The 19693-nt window shown below is 35.8% G+C and overlaps 3 protein-coding genes across 3 annotated transcripts; 2 read left to right on the top strand and 1 right to left on the bottom strand.

The window, feature by feature from the left end:
- Nucleotides 1-2570: 2570 nt before the first annotated feature.
- LOC128261957 (guanylate cyclase 32E) lies at nucleotides 2571-16780 on the top strand. Its single transcript, XM_052995933.1, has 23 exons — nucleotides 2571-3003; nucleotides 8509-8642; nucleotides 8731-8842; nucleotides 9233-9307; nucleotides 9378-9485; nucleotides 9537-9660; nucleotides 10197-10346; nucleotides 10411-10519; nucleotides 11215-11299; nucleotides 11386-11538; nucleotides 11619-11762; nucleotides 11827-12008; nucleotides 12444-12552; nucleotides 12655-12721; nucleotides 12777-12874; nucleotides 12928-13238; nucleotides 13382-13551; nucleotides 14426-14615; nucleotides 14730-14870; nucleotides 14935-15127; nucleotides 15187-15393; nucleotides 15778-15936; nucleotides 15993-16780. The coding sequence occupies exons 1-23, from the start codon at nucleotides 2839-2841 to the stop codon at nucleotides 16371-16373; spliced, it is 3567 nt and encodes a 1188-aa protein (XP_052851893.1). The 5' UTR covers nucleotides 2571-2838; the 3' UTR covers nucleotides 16374-16780.
- On the top strand, nucleotides 6509-7298 carry LOC128261959 (uncharacterized). The gene has a single exon (XM_052995936.1). It carries the CDS (start codon nucleotides 6583-6585, stop codon nucleotides 7207-7209), a length of 627 nt encoding a protein of 208 aa, XP_052851896.1. The 5' UTR covers nucleotides 6509-6582; the 3' UTR covers nucleotides 7210-7298.
- LOC128261958 (homogentisate 1,2-dioxygenase) lies at nucleotides 16765-19274 on the bottom strand. The gene is made up of 8 exons (XM_052995934.1): nucleotides 19136-19274; nucleotides 18217-18486; nucleotides 17968-18154; nucleotides 17794-17914; nucleotides 17603-17733; nucleotides 17257-17538; nucleotides 17018-17199; nucleotides 16765-16951 (listed from the first exon to the last, which is right to left on the bottom strand). Exons 1-8 carry the CDS (start codon nucleotides 19148-19150, stop codon nucleotides 16820-16822), a joined length of 1320 nt encoding a protein of 439 aa, XP_052851894.1. The 5' UTR covers nucleotides 19151-19274; the 3' UTR covers nucleotides 16765-16819.
- Nucleotides 19275-19693: the final 419 nt, after the last annotated feature.

Raw genomic sequence — 19693 nt, 5'->3', positions numbered from 1 at the left:
TACGAAAATGTTTTAACAATAACCTTTAAAAAAAATTTAAAAAATGTTGAGTTTGAACAACATTCATTATTTAAAATAAGTTTTGGAAAACGACACTATTTGAGTGGTAGTTTTGCTAGTTTTATTTTGTGTCTATATTGCAATCCATGATGTTAACTTTTATTGGCCACTCTTAGTGTGAATCCCTGAACTGAACTGAAAATTGACAGGATGCAGTTGTTTTATTAAAAGATTTACTTACTTTAAGTTTATAAACTAAAACAATTAGGAGTAAGGTCACGCATTTTATTTATTCTGTTTGCTCTGCCCCTGCCTAATGGAAAATGCAATCCAGCTGCGTTGGGGAGATTAAGAGAATACATCTGGATATGTCGGAATCTCTAATTGCTTGTGTTGTCTTTGTTTAACAGTAGAACTTTTACCAAACATAACTTTTTACTTATTTTACTACCTATCTGTTTAGGACAGACTTCACAACTTAACAAACTAATTTTAATATTAAAGGAGAGTCAAAAGATGAAAAGCAAATCAGTTGAAAGCATATCACAGTTATCAATGTATTAAAATAGACACATTTTACCATAAAAAAACTTGCGCATGCAAATTTTTGAATTGCCAAATCGATTCCCATGACACTGAAAAAGTTATTTGCAAATGGCTATTGGAGCAAATGAATTGAATGAAACTGTTTATGTTTAAAAATACTTTAGCAAGTTATGCAAACGGATAGTCATGACAAACGGAAAGTAATTTGTATATAAAAGGTGGCATCGGCTTTCGAGTAAAAATACGATTTTAAGTGACTGGAAAATGAATTATTAAGTGGGGAAAACGTATAAAGATGAATGTTCACATGTCAGGTGCTATCTTGAATTCAATGCATAATTTACGGTAGAGGAAGCGACAATTCGCTTGCAAATTGTATTGTCATATGCAAACGTACGGACTCAAAGAGTAATATGAAGTGTTACGGTCTCATAATCGTCCTTCTCCACCCTGTTAACAAAGGATTACCAGCCAATGGCAACGAGAACCTGGAGACACTCCGACGAGAGTTCAAGTTAAATTTTCATTTCAATCAGCTTATGTTTCGGCTCAACTGGAATCAAATTGTAAGCCAGCATTGAAATTGAACGTGAACCTTTACAACACTTTAGAACAATGAAAATGCCTACATTCAAACGTAAAGTGAATAAGTGAATGGATACACTCCGGTGTTCTGTTTTGTAGTAAAGAAAACATGTTAAAAAGCCTTCTTCCTCTAAAATAAAATTTAGATCAGTACGACAGTTCGTTAAAAAGCATTAATATAACCTAAAGGTATATGATACTTTAAGCTCTAAACTTCTAAGCCGAAATGTTGAGGTTATGGAGCCGCATTCGATGAGTAGCATTAAATTGCAAATTACCTGTTACAAGGCAATTGAAATTAAAAACTCGAGACAGGTGCCAGGAAGATGGAAATGTGATGGTATGGACGATATGTGATGCCATTTGCAGAGCCTAAGGAAATTCAATTAGAAATTGAAACCAAAAGCACTAGATAATTGTACAACGTAATTAATGCCAATAGTCAAGACCTCTATATTGTAACATTCAAAGTTGCCACATTTCTCCCGGTACCTAGCAAACATTTGCATTTGGATATCCGGTTAAAAATCTCACCCAACCACCTTTTGGCAAGCTAAGTTCGGATTACGTCTAAAATCGCTGCCAAATTTAGTCTTTCGTTTGAATTTCTGCGACGCAACACAATAAAGGGTGTCCTTCTTATTGAAGGAATAAATTTAATTTATTTAATGCACGTTAACTGGTTTTTGTTATGTTTAACAGACAAATTTGTTTAAAAAAAATCAACGGATAACGAATTTTATTTCGTTTTTATGAGTAGCATTTATATCAAGCCCCTATTAAAATGCTTTAATGCCGATTTGGGGTTCGAACAAAATGTATTTTCGGAATTTGCGTATATGGAAAAGCGGACAAGGACTTCTCCTGAAAACAAACTTAAGCTTCTCGTATAGCATTGCTCCCACACCATGAGTCAAAGATTTCCCAAAGTCTGTTACGCAATTTATCAAACCAAAAACAAAAGATAAAGCCCATAATTGACTGTCAGATTAAATGCAGGAGGAAGTATTATTGCCTAGTTGGGTATCGGAAACACGGTAAACAATGTGCTCAACAGGAGGGAAGCTAAGCGACGTGACCGAAACCCGAATTCCGGTGCTCTGGCAAGTCATCATTGGGATCGCTCTAAACTAAAAACGCGTGATGAATGATTTTTGGTTGACATCAGGAACAAATAAACAAAGTCCTCAGCATCCTGTTCGACTGACCAACGGCAATGGGCCAAATGCCCTTGCTGACCCAGCCGCCCACTTGTACCGTTTTTGATCCGCAGGCTGTGATGATTTTGTCATTCATAGACCACTTAGTTTTGGCGCGTCCTTCCCTCGCACTGCTCCTTTGCCGAACCGGAACCGAAACGAATCCCGCCGAAGGACACGAAGGCTATAAAAGCAGGAGCCACTGCCAAAACGAATCCAGTCTGCGACAGACTACGGGCGTGTTGAAGTACCGGATTGGAGTATGGAAAAGCAGAGCAACAAGTTGGAATTCAGACTCTGACATACGCGCACCTGTTGGGATTAAGGCCATGGGGATTGACTAAATAAATGACCATCGTTCGTCAAGGCAGCTGCAACTCCCAGGATCATGTGAATATCCTTGGCCATTAAGTGCTCCGCAGTCAGTGCTCCGTAGTCGGGTTGTCAAATTGTCAGTGGGCCGTGTCGGTGTCAGTTTCGTGCAAATAAAACTTTATTGCCTTTGAGGATGCCACGCTTTTGCGCCTCCACCGCTGCATTCTCCAGCATCCTCGTCCTTCTCGGCTGCCAATGGAGCAGTGGCAATCCTTTGGCCTCCGGAACTGCCGCCTCCACGCGTCGACTGTCGGACACAATAAATATTGGATTCCTTGCTGAATACTCCCAGATGCGGGTGAGCAAACGGGGATCGCGCTTTAAAGTTTCAATTGAATTATCAAACATAATTGTAAACTGCTGCCTTGGATAATTATGTGTGTGCATGCATAAAACATCAACCTGTCACATTTGCAATTCAAATGCCAATCTCTTTGTGGGCCACAAGGCAACGCTTCCTGACCCAAAAATATTTATCATGAAATTTATGGCTCATCATAATGATTGAGGGACGATTGTGCTGCCACAATCGAACACATCATGTGTCCCCTGAGCCATTTCACCACAATACTCTAACAATGGAGGCGACGTTAAGTAGTTAGAGTTAGGATGTCTCAAGACAAGATATCTCAAATAAAATTTAAGTTTTTTTCCGGGAACCGTAATCACTATAAGGGATTGCGGCATTCTTAGAAGAGATTGTTTTGCCAGCTTATTAAGAAAATCAACCCAAACCAAAAACACCCAATTAAAAACAAAAGTTGTAAATATAATATAATAAAAAAAATGGTTAATCGATAATTGGGTTGGGAATAAAGTTTTAATGCCAATGATCATTCGTTATACCAATCAATTAAATCAAAACAAAGAAAAATTATAAAAATACATTAAATAAATAGTAACTAAATCAAAGTTCAACAAAATATAATATCAGGGTACTTTCTCATTGGACTCGTTATCTTGTTTTGATTTTCATATGTTTATTAAAGATGATTGACAGCGGTCATCTCGTGTGTGACATGACAAAAATAATAAAGGAGAAACATAAATATTATTTTTACCCTTGATAGAACAGTAATCCGTTAAAATCTACTTTACTTTATCTTATTCTGAATTTAATTGGGAGCCGAAAAAATGGGATACGACTGGCTTATATTTATTTGACCGACTGCATAACGATATAAAAAGCTTAAAAGCAAATCCGTCAAGTGTCCTTCTTCGCATCGTAATATGACCAAAGCCAAAAACGACTCACAGTTTTTGTTGCGTCCCTTTTTGGGTTTGCGAGATATACATAAATAAATGTGGATCATCGAAATATATACAGTTTTTTGTAAGTTGAGATTTTATTCAAAGAGATATTAAATATATTCAATTGTTGTCTTTTTTACTAGCAACTCGTAACTTTATTGATGTTTCGGCATAGGTACTAAATTAACTTTGTAAATCTGAGAACCAAATTTTTTTTTGGCATTGCACAGTTGACCCTCTAACTTATATCACCAATATTCTCTTTTATTTGCTTTTATAAACTTGCTTGAATTTGGCTTCAATGTAATAAAAACGATGCTCCTCAAACAGAAAAAATATTAATCAGTGAAGATGTCAATACCATTCTTTTTTAATTGCTTCCCCTGAAGGAGAAATGGGTTGTCTATTTCTTTTCTCTGTTATTGGTAATAAACAAAAAAAACTGTGTATCTAAAATAGGGAATCGAATGGAATCAAAACAAAATAATTACCGCAAAGCAAGGAAAACAATTGGAAGCAAAAGGTTTCTTAATTGTAGTCGTAAAAGAAATTCGTTTAGGAACCATTAAAAAAAATAAGATGAAGCAACACAATTTCTCTGTCTGGCTTTTAAGCCCTTTAATGGTTAATGGTTTGTTATTGGTTAAGGCGTAATACCTTTAAAGCACATGACTTACAAAAGATTTTTATTTAACTTTCAAATTAAATTACACTATTTAATTTATTGGAAGTAGCCTTATTTTAATTTTATTACTTTTGTAGTTTTGTTTAGTTGTCTCCGACTTTAATGAGAAGGGTATAGTCAAATTAATGTTGAAACTAAAAAAGTTGTATTTTTTTCAAATTAAAAAATTTGATTGAGTTTATTTATTACCACAATTTAACTAGCATTTATTTTTGCTTAATTGATGGACAAAATTTAGCTGCTGGAATATTTTGTAGCTGCATCGCTTGAGTTTCAAAGCCCCGGAACTATAGCAACAATTTTTCTTCACGGTTTTCGGATGGTTGGCATTTTCCTTCGCCTTAATTAAAACCAGGGTCCTGTTACACTGAAGGGTATTTCATTATACAAACTTTAAGGAAAAGTATTTAAAAACGGTTTAATGTTTACATGTCTTCTTTGATTGCAACCAAAAGCTTGAACCTCAACTCAACAACAGTTCCCCGTTACCATGACAGCATCACCCTTAATTCGTGTACGACATTTTATTTTTCTTTGCCAAGCAGAATGTGAGGGTAAGCCATCTACCAGAAATAATTTTAAAAATGCCCAGAAGCCTAATCTACAATATATGTGGTAGTTGCTATATGTAATTAGTTACACTTCGATGAATTTTTGGTTAATTAACAAAAGCTATACAACGCATGGTACAGAACATATTTAATAAATTGCAAATAAGGCATTATTATTAAGAAAATAATCTAAATAATTTCTATATCAAAAACCTGGTCTTTAAAGCCAAATGTTCAATTGAAACACGACTTGAATGAGTGAAGTAAAGTAATGTTAAACTCTGACCCGTATCAATACCACTCCCATGTGTCTGAATCATTTCCCGCCTACGTTAAGTTCTTAGCATGGATTTTAAAACACATAATGATGATAAATCTGAATTAAGTAGGCCTATGGAGAGATTAATTGAAAAATTCGAGATGAAAAAAGCAATGACTTTAATAACGTTTTAATTTTTTTTTATAAGAGATAATGGAATCCAATGTATGCAATTAAGAACAAGTAAGAGTCGATAAATATTCTGTACAAGTGCTTTAACTCACGTTTAAATACAGATTTCAATGGCTGCTTTCCTGATTTATACACTTGTTCCTCTTACACGTACAATATTTCTCTCGCCCCAAAGTGATTTAATAAACTTTTCAGTTGTGTTATGCGTGCGATATTGTCATAATTTTATATTTTGGTCATTGGCAAACGCAGTCAACCATCAAAGAGCATAATTTGAATATTTAAATTTGTTTTCATTGGAACTGTCAGGATACAACCACAAATTAATTAGTATTTTAATTGATTTTATTATAGTATTTATGTTATTTGCATTTGTTTCACCAACTTTTATTATCAAAACTACCAAAACTAATGTTTGAGGGGATTTATTTATTTTTATTATATTTTATTTTGTAATTTTTATTTTTTATTTATTGATTTATTTAATTTATTTATTCTTCATGATTGAGTAAATCCATGTCATATGGCACAAAAAGATGACCAGAATTTTTATGCCTTATGTAAGTAGAAAAAATATCAACAAATTTAAAATGATTTACGTTTTAACGATTTCAAAACCAATCAAAACCAATTCCTCTCCTCTTCAAAACATTTTTTCTTTATTTAAATGGATTTTTATAGTTATTGTTTAAACTAGAAAGTCAATTTATTCTTGGTTTTAAATAAAGACAATTTCAAGACAATGTTCTTATAGACTGTTTTTTTTTCCTGTGTTTTTCCCATGGCAATTTGGTGAACGCAAAACTAGTGCATTATTAAAATTAATTTCATTATTTGATATCTTTTTTCAGGCAACACTTTCGTTTACTGTTTGGCCTAGTTGACTTGAAAAAAATAAATTTAAATAAATTTAAATTTAAATTAAAGTTGATCCACAAAATGCGTGATTATATTCCTAAATTTGTACATTTGCATTGCTGTCTCTGCGTATTCACGGTGCTGCAACTGACCTTGATGCTGTCGATGTTGGAGATTAGAATCCAAATTGACCAATCGCCGCAACTACAGCGACCTCTGACCCGCGTTTACCTGGTGGGCAAGCTGAGTGAGTTGGCTTGCAGTCCACTGCTCTCCGGATTTGCAATGGGTGCCATGCACTACGGATACGGTCTGATATACCTTCGCACCAAAGGGCGCCTCGGGGGATTCTTCTCCAGACTCCGGATGGCCGGCCTATCCGTTTGGCAGCAGTGCAGTCCCGTGATGCTGCTGCCCTGGTGCATGAATGTGGTCCAGGGACTATGCTCCTTCCCCACGCACCTGTGGGATTGCCTGGCCAAGGAACCCTGCCTCGAGGCCGACCACTTTCTGCTGTTCGCCGTTTTGGCATTCTTGTTCTGGAACAACCTGCTGATCCTGGCGGTCACGTGCTTCGTTGTGGCAGTAAAACTCAACCTCCGGATGCTGGGTGCCCGGCACATGAGAAGCGCAAATCACGAGCTGCGGGCCTATGCCCAGGCGGTCAACGAGCTACTCGGCTTTGAGATGATAGTGGTGCCCGTGTGAGGGCAAATGGATTTAAATGTCAGCCACTTATTGAAATTTTGAATTTATTGAATTGCACTTGTTGTTTAAACTTCTGTATTACATTTTCTATATTCTAAGCTTCTAGATATAAAAAATTTAATTTATTGGGTTATTTTAAACTATGGTTCTTCATGAAAGCCTTCTGTTTAAGTTTCTTATTTATGGGGGACAAGAAAAGTAATAAGAATTTGGATAGAAGTTTAAAAAGAAACAAACTTCAAACTAAATATTCCCCCTACAAAACACTTGATGTTTAAGTAGCGCCATCTGCCGAACTGCATAGCCAACACTAAAAGCTAAGTGCGTGCAAAACCCCCACCTCCTGCTAACAATTCTTTGGTTCAGTCTCTCTACTGCACCGATTAACGGCAGAGCAGCGGCCGAACGGCGGCTGAGGGGCGGTAGAAAACTTCATCAAATAATAGCTCGCTTTTAAACTTTTTGTGTTTACCAATAGATATGATCGAAACACGAACACAGAGTCCAACACCTACGGTTTATCATGTCTCCGAGTGACAGCACAACTTTCATGATTTGTTTTGAAATTAACTTGCTAAAATCTGCATGCCAAGTCCAAAATCTCTAGCTTTTAAGTTTGGTTTTAACTTATCATTGAACTTCATCGTAAGAATCCCATACTCAGTTCTAGAGTTGCTTAATAACAAGATTCTAATACTCTTTTCAAAGTAAATAGTTTTTAGCTATAACTTTTTTTGGAGTAAGCATTTCGAGCTGGAAAACTTGTTTTACCACATTTTGTGAGTCCATATTGTCCTTGCAATTCATCTTTTATTCTATTGTATTTACTACATACTTTTTAACGTATTGTAAAGCCTTTTAAGCAATAAATTCTAGTTGGTTTAATTTCTATCACTAAAACTACATTCTTAGTATTTAATTTATACCACTAAAAGACGTAATTAACCAAGTTTAAAGTAAAACCTCTCCAAATGTTAATTTTTGAACTTACTTAGCAGTGTTATTTTTAGTACTGAGTAAATAAGAGCGGAATATATTTTAACTTTACATCAGTTAATCTCAGCTGCACCTCAATTTATTACGAGAAATTCTTAATTTATTCCCCACCGACAAGAAGGCAGCGAAATGAAAACATTAGTTGCTTTGCATTGCTTTGTTTTCAGTACCTTTGGCCCTTTAGCAATGGCATAACATGCATAAATTAGGTGCCACCATGCAGCGGGGATCTCGTTCGTGTTTCCTTCGTAATTATCCACTGCTCATCGCTCACTTTACATTGCCTTGCTTACTTTACACTAGGTGACGCTGGGCGGACTGCCACTCGCCATCGAGGATGTGAACAAAAACCCAAACCTGTTGCCGGGCAAAAAGTTGGCCTTTAAACCTGTTGACATTGGCCACAAAATGAGCGCCTACCGCGTGAAGCCCCTTAGGTAAATCATTCAATTGCCCTAAAAATTCAATTTCTTCTGCATCGCTTTCACTCTGAAATTGACCCGTTCTGGGCGCTCCCGTTTCCAGGGCGATGACACAGATGCGGGATTCGGGCGTAACCGCATTCATTGGCCCGGATGAGAGTTGCACTACGGAGGCGCTGCTGGCCTCCGCTTGGAACACTCCGATGCTTTCCTTTGTGAGTAGGCGTAGACCCATTACACAAAACTGGGTCACCAGTGTGCAATTCAAGAGTCGAATACTTAGGCTTTTACATGTGACAGACCATTTTGTTACAGCTCAAGGAAGTTACTTCTACCGTAGCCCCGTAGGGATTGATCCACAATTTATTTGCACATTGGCATAAAAAAGTGCAAAAAACGCTGGTGACAAAATGTCATTTGCATACCAAATACAGACAAATTAAATTGTTGCGAAAAATAATGGCACAGATAACAAAGTTTATATTTTTCTTTTTTTTTTGGCAATTACTTTTTATAATACCAATTAACTTTACTAAGAATTCATATCAACATACTTATCTGCTTATCTGCTACTTATTTGTTTGATTTTGCTTTATTTAATTTAGAAATGCTCCGACTCAATTGTCTCGAACAAAAGTACATTTCACACCTTTGCACGAACATTGGCTCCGGCCTCCAAGGTAATTTCTAACAATAAAAAATATAATTACAGTTGTTTTAGTAAACAGAATATCAATATCATGTTCAAAGGTCTCTAAGAGTGTTATTAGTCTACTGAACGCCTTTCATTGGAATAAATTCTCTATAGTTGTTAGCTCAAAACCCATTTGGGGCTCTGATGTTGCTCGGGCCATTCAGGTAAGTCAGATGCCCTGATCATTGCAGCTGATTTGAGAATCTGCCTAACAGGAACTGGCGGAAGCAAGGAACTTTACCATCAGCCATTTTAAATATATCGCCGACTATATACCGACAACCAAAACCCTTTCGCAAATCGATAAAATTATTGCGGAAACATACTCAACAACTCGAAGTAAGAATTGATCTTGTTTTTATTGTTGTGAATAAACAGTGCATTTAACAACTAAATTAAATTAAGTAAAATTTGATATAAAACTGTTCTAATATCAAATAGACCCTTTTTAACATGACATATGAACGTATATGTACTTAATGCAAAACTACAATTTATAAAATATTTTAAAATTGTAATGGTACCTGTTTTTAAAAGGGGAGTAGCGTTTTGAATTATATTTTCGATTTCTTTGTATTATTTTAAATTAATGAAATATATATCAAATTTTTTTTACTTTTCTATATATTTTTTTTTATGATTTTACACGAACTAATCCTACTTCCCCTTTGATTCAAGATTTTTGTATAAATACAGCTTAAAGTATAAAATATTTAACGAAACATTTTAAAATTTTTGCTGTCATTATTCAAACCTTAGTACTTAAATAAAAAATAAATATGTAGGTGCCTACATCTTGTAGATGAAATAAACTGTTCAAACACGAATTGTAAAGTGCTCTGAACAATACTATTTTAATCGAATTTTCAAAACAGTCTATGTGTTCATTGGGGAGCACATAGCCATGGTGGACTTTGTGCGAGGCCTCCAAAATCGGCGGCTCCTGGAGAGCGGGGACTACATCGTGGTTTCCGTGGACGACGAGATCTACGACTCGAATCGGAGGGTTAACATTATGGAACGTAGTAAGTGCATTGTGCGGATCGGCGGTCCGGGATAGACTTCTAATGCATGCACCATCTATTCCAGATTATTTAGACCCTTATATTAGAAAAGAAAAGAGCAAATCACTGGACAAAATCTCATTTCGTTCAGTTGTAAAAATAAGCATGACATATCCACAAAACCCCCATATTCGGTAATTTATCTGACTCTAAGTTATCTAACTGTGCGTATTTTTGTTGCCTCTTTTTAACAATTGTTACTCGATCTTTCGGAGTATGATTTTCCAAGATCACTTAGATTTTTTTCTTTTGGTCAAAGTAGTGCTCGCAAGCATAAAAATAACGTTGATTTTCGCCTTAGATTATAGGGAAATTACCTTCTCGCTTTCAGCAGAAACTTATCACCTTCGTTTTAATACTTTTTCATAATTTTATATTTCTTGAAATTAAATTATCACCTAATAACGAAAAAAAAAATAAATCATTGATTAAGAAAAGTTTTTGTTCAATTCAATTTATTCAATTTTATTTCTCAAAGGGATTTTTTTGATTTTCTTAACTAAAACATTTTAGTCACTTAAAAAATTTTTTAATAATTCATATACATTCATATATTTGGTCACTGCTCTTGAAACAAGACATTATTCTAGACAGTAGAAATTTATTTTTATGAGTGTGAAATTGGACATGTTTTAAAAGTATTTTCGCAACTATAATTATTTTATAAATATAAGGAACACGCGAATAATTTAAAACCTCGATATTGTTTATGCTGATTTCCCCTTAGAAACGTTAAATTATTTCACGTTAATCATTTGCATGAGAAATATATATTAAAAATTCTATTTTGTAAATCAGTTCATCTATTTGTAAATATTTATGTTTGCAGCGACATTTGTTCGAAAATAAAAGATTATGCCCGAAAGACTCCGTTTCTGGTGCCATATCATCAACGTGTCTTCGACAACATATCGGTATGAAAATCTGAGATTATTAAGAAGGCTTATTTGTCTTAAATTAATTACACTTTTATAAAATCGGTGATTTTTTTTTCGTCTAGGTGCCCATATATGGTCTACATCTTTACGATAGTGTAATGATCTATGTGCGAGCCATTACAGAAGTTTTAAAACTTGGCGGTGATATTTACGATGGAAATTTGGTAATGAGTCACATTTTCAATAGGTCCTATCATTCAATACAGGGATTTGATGTGAGTACATACTTTTTTACTGTGTGCGAAAATCTATTTAAATATGTAAACAAAAACAACTTATTTATGTACTTACAAAGGTCTACATTGATTCTAATGGCGATGCTGAGGGGAATTATACAGTGATAACTCTGCAGAACGATGGAACCTCGGGCGGATCTCTGGCCAAAATGTCCATGCAGCCAGTTGGGTTCTTTGCGTACGATAAGCACTCTCTTATACCGGTTGGTTTATTATAAGCACTTTAAACAATATTATTGAACGTTATTTATCTGAATTAACTTAAAGGAGTTCCGCTACATAAAGAGTGATAGACCTATCCAGTGGCTAAATGGCCGTCCTCCGCTTGCCGAACCTCTCTGTGGTTTTCATGGCGAACTGTGTCCTCGAAAGAAACTCGACTGGCGATATCTGTTAACGGGGCCATTGTGTGCCCTCGTCGTCGTCGTGGCCATGGCTCTGCTGATCAAGTATGATTAATTCTTGTTAGGCTTAGAGGGTTATATGGGTTTCACAGGCCGAAATCAAATACTTTTTTGAATTGCATTGGAAAATATTTTTTTTTTGACAAACACCAAATCTTCTTGACATCATATTTGAGAAAAAATATTGATTAAATATTTTACTTTTTAAAGTTAAATAAACTATTCTTAGTTCTTGGCTGCTTTCGTATATATTATCATCTTGTTTTAGAAATCTTTGTAAAAGATTGTATAAAATATTTGAAGAAAATTAAGTCAAAGCTTTTTTAAGTTGGAGAGTCCACCAGTTTCTACACTTTAAGAAGGAAAGTTGAAAAAAATGCAAACTGACAAGCAAGCTAATTTAAATATAAATTTTTTTTTGGGAGCGAAGGGTTTTGTTACCTTTTAATTTTTTTTAATAATGTTGTGTTGTTTTTTGAGGCATTACCGCTATGAACAGACATTGGCCGGACTTTTGTGGAAGGTGGACATGAAGGATGTTACTGTCATTAATCTCGGCGAGTACAACAACCCCAGTAATAAGAACATTGTATGTATTGCTTTATAAAAAGCCAATATAATAACACTAAGAAAAATAGTACAACAATGAATTTTAAACTTATTTTTATTTTTAATATTTTTATTATTTTAGTTCCAAATCTGCCGCCAAAGCATTTTAGTGGTTGGTGAACCAAACAAGAGGTCCTTTACAAACATAGGTAAGTAGCAATAGATTTGTATGTAATTAATTAATGTGTATTACCCAATGAGCAGCTCTTTTTCGTGGCAATATTGTGGCCATGAAAAAGATTCACAAGAAGAGCGTGGACATTACACGTTCCATTCGCAAAGAGTTGAAACTAATGCGAGAGGTAAGGCTTACAAATTCTAGTAATACAATAAATACCATATATTTTTAATAAAGGTGCGGCACGAGAACATTATAAACTTTATTGGTGCCTCCACCGATCACGGATCCGTGGTCATCTTCACCACGTACTGTGCACGAGGCAGTCTGGAGGATGTGCTGGCCAACGAAGACTTGCACCTGGACCACATATTCATCTCCTCACTGGTCTCCGACATCCTGAAGGGCATGATATACCTGCACGACTCGGAGATAATATCCCATGGCCAACTGCGATCCAGCAACTGCCTCATCGACTCCCGCTGGGTTTGCCAAATCTCCGACTTTGGACTCCACGAACTGAAAGCGGGTCAAGAAGAGCCCAACAAGTAGAGCAATTGTTCCATAACCATATTGTTAATCGAAATTTATTTGTTGACCTTATTATTTTTCTAGCCTTTTGCATTAAAGTTTATATATGTTCATACAATACCAAGGAGCCTACGATGATAACAACCTAGTCTATTTGCAGGAGTGAATTGGAACTAAAACGTGCCCTCTGCATGGCGCCGGAGCTTTTGAGGGATGCCTACCGTCCTGCACGCGGCTCCCAGAAGGGAGATGTCTATTCCTTCGGTATTCTCCTCTACGAGACGATTGGCCGCAAAGGTCCTTGGGGAGATACGGCCTACTCAAAAGAGGGTGAGTCTGGGAATGCTTTAGTTAAAGGGCTACAAGGGCTCAGGGAGCCGATAGCTATAATTTGTGTTTTGTTTGTATAATATTTCTTGCTAAAACATTTAAATATATATATATGTTTAAACTGTTTAACATAAAAATAGATTGCTTACTTTTTGAGTTTTTTTTTATACTTAAAGAATAATTATTAAATTGTGTTTTACACAATTTCGCACAAACACGATCATCTTTTTTGAGCAGCTTATCAGGCAACATTTTTTAAAAATATTAAAGCACAATCTTTATTTCCAAATTGGGTTTTTGATTCTCTTAATTAGCTTAACAATAACAAATAATCTTTTTTCTTGAGTATTTTTTTCATCGCTCAGAACCAAAATTATTATTTGTGAGATATTATAAAAAAAAAATTCATTAAGTTGTGATACACATATCCTTTATTGCTTGATAAATAGCAAATTTTGAAAAATCTTTTACCGAGATAATTTTTACACCAAAAAAAAAAGAAAACTGGTGACAGAATTTTCCAAAAGACAAAAATATCTTTGTTAAGATAGTTAATCCCTAGATAATTTAAAAAAAGAACAACAATTAAAAAACATTAATTTTTAACTGAGATTTTACGGAAATTATCATTTTACTTTTATATATATATATTTTTTTTTTTAGTTTTAAAATTAATTAAATCCTTCGTTAAAGATTTTCTATGGTAAATACATATGTATACAAATTTTTAAAGGAAATTGACTTATGAAATTTGCAACTATCAATAATTATATAACATACCCGTAAGTGCTGATCAGATCGATTTCAAGCTTTAAAATTTAACTAGTTAATAAAAATAAACATGTTAACTCTTTAGTAAATATGTTTCTTGCAGAAATTATTGAGTTTGTCAAGTGCCCGGAACTGCTGCAGCACGGCGTATTTCGTCCGGCTCTGACACACACCCACCTGGACATACCGGACTACATCCGTAAGTGTCTGTGTCAGTGCTGGGACGAGGATCCGGAAGTCAGGCCCGACATCAGACTGGTGCGTATGCATCTGAAGGAACTCCAGGCTGGCTTGTACGATCCAAAATACTATTATACAAATACTCAGTTAAATTAAAACAATTATATAATATATAAATATATAATATAAATAATATTTTAATTTAACTTTCCTAAAACCCCATCCAGAAAGCCCAATATATTTGACAATATGCTATCGATAATGGAAAAATATGCCTACAATCTTGAGGGTTTAGTTCAGGAGCGAACTAATTTACTATATGAAGAGAAAAAGAAAACAGACATGCTTCTCTACCAGATGTTGCCCAGGTAAACGGTTATAGTTAAAAACATTAAACAAATAAATACACATTTAAAAATCATTCTTCTAAAGACCTGTAGCTGAGCTTTTAAAGCGAGGGGATCCTGTAGAGGCAGAGTGCTTCGACTGTGTCACAATATTATTCAGCGACATTGTGGGTTTCACTGAACTCTGCACCACAAGCACACCATTTGAGGTGGTGGAGATGCTGAACGACTGGTACACCTGCTGCGATTCGATCATATCCAATTACGATGTTTACAAGGTTAATTACGGTCTTAACAGGCAATTACGAGTGTTTTAAAAGACAATCTTATTTTTAAGGTTGAGACAATTGGAGATGCTTATATGGTTGTATCCGGACTGCCACTGCAGAACGGAAATCGACATGCAGGAGAAATAGCCTCTTTGGCTCTTCATCTCTTAGAGACCGTGGGAAACCTCAAGATCAGGCACAAGCCCGCCGAAACGGTGCAGCTTCGAATTGGAGTCCACTCGGGTCCTTGTGCAGCAGGAGTTGTGGGTCAGAAGGTGCAGTGATGTTTATGATATCTGCATGCAATATGATTTATCTTAAAGCTCACTATTGTTTGGTTTTATAATCTTGTATCCAATGAGTTCTATATAAAAGCTAAAAGGTATTTTAAAGCCTCTTTCAAACTGTTTTTTTATAATAAAGCTTACAGATATATGTCTCTTCTTAATTTTTATTCTTGCCGTTTATATTAAAAATCAAAGGTTTCTATAAAAAAAATTTAATATAATAATTTTACTTTAAAAATGATAACAGCTAATCTCGCCTGTTTTATACAATGTATAAAGATTAATATGGTTATATACTTCAAAAGAAAATTAAAAATATATTGTACTTAAAGTGAAAGTCAAGTCAGGCTTATGTCCATAAATAATTCTCAGATGCCAAGATATTGCCTGTTTGGAGACACTGTGAACACAGCATCCAGGATGGAGAGCACCGGCGACACGATGAAGATCCACATATCCGAGGCCACCTACCAACTTTTGCAGTTGATTGGTAGCTATGTCTGCATCGAAAGGGGTCTGACCAGCATCAAGGTAAGTTTAATTGTCCAAATACTTTAGCAGATCATAAAATGCATAATTAACTTAAGGGCAAAGGCGATATGCGAACCTATTGGCTAACAAATCGTCACCAATCCGAGTTAACGCCGGATCTCATCAGTACCATGGACACCCTGGATAGCTACTGTTCCAGCGGAAGGGAAAGTAGGGAGCACTCGCAATACACACAATATTGCAATCCAGCTCAGAATGGCTACCGATTGGGATCCTGCAAGTGTGACACCAAGTGTTTATATAGCCGTCGATCGGACGACAATGTGACCAATTCTCATGGCACTTCAGAGTTTCCGAAGATCAGTGAGCCGACGCAGGTCAACTGCAATCAATTATGTATTTGTCGATTAAACAGCAGCCAAGTGTTCAATAATCGAAGTCCTCGATCTGCTCCAAGCATCACATTTAGACTGTAAGGGTTTCGTTTAAGATATTTGAGATTTGAGATGTTGTGAATATCAAGCTAGAATTATGTACTGGCGTCCATAAATGTTTGTGTATTGTACAGTGCAACACCCACATAAATTCTTATGGCTGACTGAATTTCTATTTAACTTTTATTTAGGAATATAAATGCTAATAATCTGCATTAATTTTGAAATTATAAAACCTTCAATACAACATATTCCCAAAGATTTCCATTTCCATATTTAAAGCATGTCAAAGTCCAGTTTGTCCGTCCAGTTATTAAACTAAGATCTTCCTTTCATTTAACATTCTTTATCTTTACAAATAATTAAACATAGAAATTCAGTTCGCCATGAGAGTTTAAAGTATGTGTTCAGGGTAAATAATACTTCAAATAAAAACGTTAACTTATGAACTTAATTGTTCTTTTACTATTGCTGTAAATATTTTTATTTTAATTTTCAGTAATTTGGAAATTGTTTCTTAGGGCCTGCCAGCATTCATAGTATGCAGCATCCAGTTTTTGACAGGTTTCCTCGCCCCATTTGGTCACGGCCAAACTCAGAGAGGATTCGAACATAAAGGCCTTTGAATTTGAATCAAGATGAAGATTTTGCTTGACATATTTGAGATTTAGTTTGCCCAAACTTACCTGTGTTCCCTCGGCCACGCGTTCGGGCACCAACTTTGCCTTCGAGGCGCCATCAAAGCACTTGACATCCGGACCATGCGGCGTCATAATCGAATGGAGTGTCGCCCCTCCAGCAGCGAAGCCATCCTCCTTGGCCTCGTACTTGCCCAATATCAGGCCCATGAACTCGCTCATGCAGTTTCCTAAAAAATACAAGGACATTCAATTGAAATAGTACTTAAATCAATTACTAATCTTACTGTGATAATAGGGAGGACGGAAGGTGTGCTCCTGTACGGACCAGCGCGGTGGAAAGATCACAAAGTCGGCTATGGCAGTTCCAGCTCTCAAGCTGGGACAGGTCAGCACGGTGAAAATGCTGGGGTCACAGTGGTCGAAGCTCACCGAGTTGATCACCATAAACTTGGACAGATCGTATTTGAAGGGCACATAGTTGCCATGCCAGGCAACCACATCGAAGACGGTGTGGTTTTGCTTGGCCACAAAGAGGCTACCCTGGAATTTCGATATCACCTGGAAGTCTTTGAAAAATATTTAATGTTTTTAAAAATTAATTTTCTGGATTTTAGGGGTTCTAATATCTACCTTTTCCATCTTGATCGTCAAACCAGACCACAGGTGTCTCAAAGTCCCTGGGATTAGCCAAGCCATTGGCACCGATGGGACCCAAATCTGGCAAGACAAAGTGACCATCATAGACCTCCAGGATATAGCCTCTGAAAAAGAGATTCAAATTCATACAAAAATTAATTTCGGGGCTCTAAAATTATACCCACCTGGAAGGGGAGTCCAAATTAATAGCAAAACGTATACCCTGAGGTATAACGCAGATTTCATTGGGAGCCACAGTCATCCTTCCGAATTCAGTGATTATGTCCAATACTCCTTGCTGGGGAACTAAATAAATATGTGATTACACTTGGTTCAACTGAAAATGACTATATATATACCAATCAGGAAATCCCCATCGCTGTTGTAGAAAGCAGAGCTATCCATTGAGGCATTGCAGGAGTAGATGTGAATGGCAAGTCCATGTCGAGATCTGGGATCGCCAGCACCACAAATTGTATGCAAACCTTCCACAAAATCTATCCTCTTTCCCTGCTTTGCTGGCAAATCAAAGGGTTTCCAACGTAGCTAAGCAATGAATTAAGCCATAAACTTCTGTAAAACAATGCTTTAATGAGGATTATATCCACCTGATTCGGATTCGGTGGCTGCTCATCCCAGTTCTGTCTGAAGAACTTGGCTCCTTCGAAGGGTTTGAATGGCAGGTGAACAGCTGAGGGCAACTTTCTGTACAGCCAGGTGCGCACATTCTCGGTTCTGGGAGCCGTGAAGGCACTTCCCGAGAGCTGCTCTGCGTAGAGCTTGTAGGGGCACACCTGAGGTGAATTCTGGCCAACCGGCAAGGAGTTGGGGTACCGCTCGTCCTCGGAGGAGAAGTGAGATCCGAAGCCCGAGAGGTACTAAAATGTTGAAGTATAAAAACTAGTTAAGTTGAAACATCAAAGTTATAGACTTTCTATTTCATTTGTTGATGGTAACTGATAAGACTGATAGGCATAAAAAGAAAACATAAGATAAAAGCTGCTTTAAAAATGCTAAGACCAAGAGGAGATAGCATATTTGCATACACAAGAATTAAAATAGATATCTTCTTTATCTAAAAAAAACAAACAGTGCACTAAATAATCAGGCATAAAATTATTCAAGTCGTTAACTTGTTTTGTATATCCACCAGAAAGCACGCGCTGAAACAACCCGATTAACCTGAATCAGAAAAAATATTGATTCAGGCTAAAATTGCCAACTCAGTGTTATAACTTTGTGTGATAATTCACTTTTCTTATTAATAATAAAAAAAATTCTTTTAATTCACTTAGTATTGATCACTCTTGCAATTTTATATATTTTAAATTTCACTTATATCTCCAGGCAAGTTCACTGAACTTATAAATCCTTCTAGTTAAATCGAATGAACACACGTACGATAATATAGTTTTCTTAATAACATTAAAAATTTCTTTTAATTCACTTAGCATTTGAACATTGATCACTTTTACAATTTGTTATATTTTTAATTTTACTTATATCTTTAGGTAAGTTCACAATTACCTTATATTGCGACATGTCTGATCCTCCGGCGTTTAAGACTATCACTGAAGTTCGAGAATCATGGGCGACCCCTATTTATATATGCTCGATCTAGTCAGGCCACTTGTGCTCCAATGCTAGATAGCGAGTGTTTTGAATACTGGCCGGAGAAACTAGTCTCCGATAAAAAGGCCGGACCCCTAAAATGTTCCGAATGATACGAAACTTGACGAGACGAGAGGTAAACACCTGCCCCCAGTTGTTTATGCGTGTGGATTGTTTTGATTTTGTTACCAACTAAATCGTACCACTAAAACAACTGGAAAGCATACGTGATTTACTTAGCATAGCGGTTTTACTGGTTTACAAAAGGGGTAAACCTATTTGAATATTACTTTTCTACTTTATCTAACATGTGTTGAATTGTACTCAGTAATTAGAAAAAATAAAAATAAAGATATTCCACAATAAAGTACCTTATAAAATTAAGTAATTTTGGTAAGTTTAAGTTTAGTTAAAGTTTGTTTTTCCATTAAATCCCACTAAAACAAGAATACACTGCAACAAATCTAAAAGAAA

Source organism: Drosophila gunungcola, unplaced genomic scaffold, assembly GCF_025200985.1.
Source record: "Drosophila gunungcola strain Sukarami unplaced genomic scaffold, Dgunungcola_SK_2 000001F, whole genome shotgun sequence".
In the NCBI taxonomy this organism is placed as follows: Eukaryota; Metazoa; Arthropoda; class Insecta; order Diptera; family Drosophilidae; genus Drosophila; species Drosophila gunungcola.
The sequence above is the reverse complement of the archived record's forward strand: the minus strand, read 5'-3'. Positions and strand labels throughout refer to the sequence as shown.